This window comes from Triticum aestivum, chromosome 2B (assembly GCF_018294505.1).
Source record: "Triticum aestivum cultivar Chinese Spring chromosome 2B, IWGSC CS RefSeq v2.1, whole genome shotgun sequence".
Taxonomy (NCBI): Eukaryota; Viridiplantae; Streptophyta; class Magnoliopsida; order Poales; family Poaceae; genus Triticum; species Triticum aestivum.
Window position 1 is genome coordinate 584,667,254 of NC_057798.1, and position 2,758 is coordinate 584,670,011.

At 56.7% G+C, this 2,758-nt stretch overlaps 1 protein-coding gene across 1 annotated transcript; it reads right to left on the reverse strand.

Annotated features, from left to right (window-relative positions):
* Positions 1 to 370: 370 nt before the first annotated feature.
* On the reverse strand, positions 371 to 1,889 carry LOC123046172 (salt tolerance receptor-like cytoplasmic kinase 1). Its single transcript, XM_044469471.1, has one exon. It carries the CDS (start codon positions 1,643 to 1,645, stop codon positions 587 to 589), a length of 1,059 nt encoding a protein of 352 aa, XP_044325406.1. The 5' UTR covers positions 1,646 to 1,889; the 3' UTR covers positions 371 to 586.
* Positions 1,890 to 2,758: the final 869 nt, after the last annotated feature.

The following is a 2,758-nucleotide window of genomic DNA, read 5'->3' on the forward strand; positions in this document are numbered from 1 at the left end:
TGCCTCACAATATTTTGTGTAGTGCCAAAAACATTCTTATTTTACGGGACGGAGGGAGTAGAACGATTAGAACGGCTTTAAAGTGGGTAAAATAAGAGCCGCAGAGTTTTCACAATGTAACTGCCCGTTTGAAACCCGCTTGACTTTGTTCACATGCATGTTAACGTACATGGTTGGTGTTGTAGTACGTCTGTCAACAAAAACAGCTTGTCCACATTCAATCGTTGATGGCCAGGGTGGATTAATTTTCTACGGCACGGCGTTAACAAAAACAGCTTGTCCTCCACCAGCTATATAAAACAAAGTGCCTCAAAAACCAGATAGGCCTAATATAAAATTACCCGTTCATTGGACCTGATACGCGCCAGAATTAGACAACTGAACTACCACTGCCATTGTCATACCACTGGTGCTACAATATAGTAGGAGTATGTGCCATGACATCACAAAAATTTCTACCTAATCCCAAGGCTTAAGCTAATCTGAGTACTCACACTGCAGAGACATTCATTCTTCTACCTGCCCTAACATTACTAATTACTATTCACAAATCACAATCAACGCCACCAGCCATGAGCCAGGCAGGCTAAAACATGATCCTGCGGTCCAATCTGGATCCGACGGCCGAGATCAACGCGGTGGTCTTCTCCTGGAGCACGTGCACCACGTCCGCCATGGACGGCCTGAGCCCGGGGGTGTCGCTGACGCACCGCATCGCGAGCTCCACGACGACGGTCGCCTCATCGGCGCTGTATTTGCCGGTAAAACTCCGGTCCACCACATCGGCCACGTTCCCCTCGCTGACCGTGGGACACACCACCGCGGTAAGACGGCATCCGGTCTCGCGGCACACGGCCTCCCTCCCGGTCACCAGCTCGAGCAGCAGCACGCCGAAGCTGTACACGTCGCTCTCCTTGTTAGCCACGCCGGTGCGGAGGAGCTGGGGGTCGACGTAGCCCGGGGAGCCCATGATGGCGCGCCCAGACGACCTGCCGCGGCCCGCCGTGGTGGAGACGCCGGAGTGCGCGAAGCCGAAGTCGCAGAGCTTGGCGTCCATGTTGCCGTCAAGGAGGACGTTGGACGCCTTGATGTCCCCGTGGATGACCGCCGGGCTGCTGCCCTCGTGGAGGTACTCCAGCGCCGTGGCCACCTGGAAGGCAATCGCCACGCGCCGCGACCACGGCAGCGGCGCCGTGTCGTCACCGCCGTGGAGCCTCTGGTGGAGGTCGCCGTTGGGCGCGTACTCGAAGACCAGCACGCCTTCGTCCCGCTCGTCGCAGTAGCCGAGCAGGCGGACGATGTGCGGGTGGCGGAGGGAGAGCAGCACGTCGAGCTCCTGGCGGAAGGCGCGGTGGAGGCGCTCGCTGCTGCAGTGCACCTTGACGGCGGCGAGGCGGGCGGAGGAGAGCGAGGCGAGGTAGACGGTGCTGAAGCCGCCGTGGCCGATGACCCGGGACGAGAAGGCCCCCGTGGCGGACTCTACCTCCGCCCACGCCATCTGCCTGGCGGCGCCGTCGGCCTCCTCCTCCTCCCACACCGCCGGCTCCGCCGCGACCCGCGAGCTGGCCGCGCCCGCCTCCCCGCGCTTCCTGACGTCCGCGCCGCGCCGGCTCACGCACGCGAACAGGCCGCACCCTTGGAACATTGTGCCCGCGGATCGATCGATCGACTCTCCAAGTGAGGCGAGGAGTGGGAGTGGGGGGAGAATAGGTTCTCTCTTCTCCTCCCTTCTCCTACGCTTGCTTGGGTTTTGTTGCTGGTTCTTGGCGCTGCTGCCTTCCTGGATAAGCTGCTGGGGCAGATGAAAGAATCAATGGGCACCGGCTGCTCTCTCGCTGGCTCACTGGCGCCTTGTATGCTACGAGTCAAATGCATACCTGTGTATATATATGCCAGACCGCTGGCCGCTTGCTTTGCATCTTGTGTTCTTCTCGCGTGAGTGGGCCCACACCACAAGCAAATCATTGCGCTGCGTGACAAGGGAGAACCGATTCTTTCAGAGTGGGGACGTGCTACGTCATCAACATCTCTCTCCAACTTTGTTTTCTTTTAAATATTTCGTTTTCCTTCCTACAGTGGGTCGTCCAACGTGTTCTTGACCCTGTTGCTTGAGGGCTGGAAATGGTTATTTATTGACGATCGCTCTAACTGGGAATGTTCACAGACGCGGCTAGCTTGGGTCCTACGTTCTTTTGATATTCAAGCTTTTTCGACGGGGAGGAGGATTTTAAACATGTTTCTAGTCGGAGTGCGCCGGTGGAACTCTGCTTTAAGCCCATTGCTCAATGCTAGCGGAGTCAGGAGTGTCGGTTCCAGCGGACCTGACTGAAAAAACCGTGTCAGTCTACTATTGCCCGTGTTGACTGCAATGAGTTTGATTTATTGCAGAGTTCAGTTGCGCCGTTGCGAACATTTACATGGCAAGCAAAACATCACTTCATATACATATACGAGTATCTACATCCGGACCTACTACACCTCATTTTTCCGGGCACGCCTGGCCCTGACCAAAAATCCGCACCCTGTCTGACCTCCCATACCTGGCTCAAATGTCCGAGCTATCTTGTACCCCTTAAATCCAACTTGTAAGCGGAGCGGATATGAGGAAATCCGGACACGCCTGGACGTGATCTTAATGTCGGATCAGCCCATGCTGGCCATCCTCATCTGTTACGCTTTTGCACTCCGCTTCTCCCCCCTCTCCGCCAACTCCCCTTCTTGAGCCACCATGGTCGGCTCTTGTGGCGAGGCCACCCCC

Bases quoted from the DNA above. Each gene is read 5' to 3' on its own strand.
- LOC123046172 (XM_044469471.1), bottom strand. From the start codon at position 1,645: ATGTTCCAAGGGTGCGGCCTGTTCGCGTGCGTGAGCCGGCGCGGCGCG.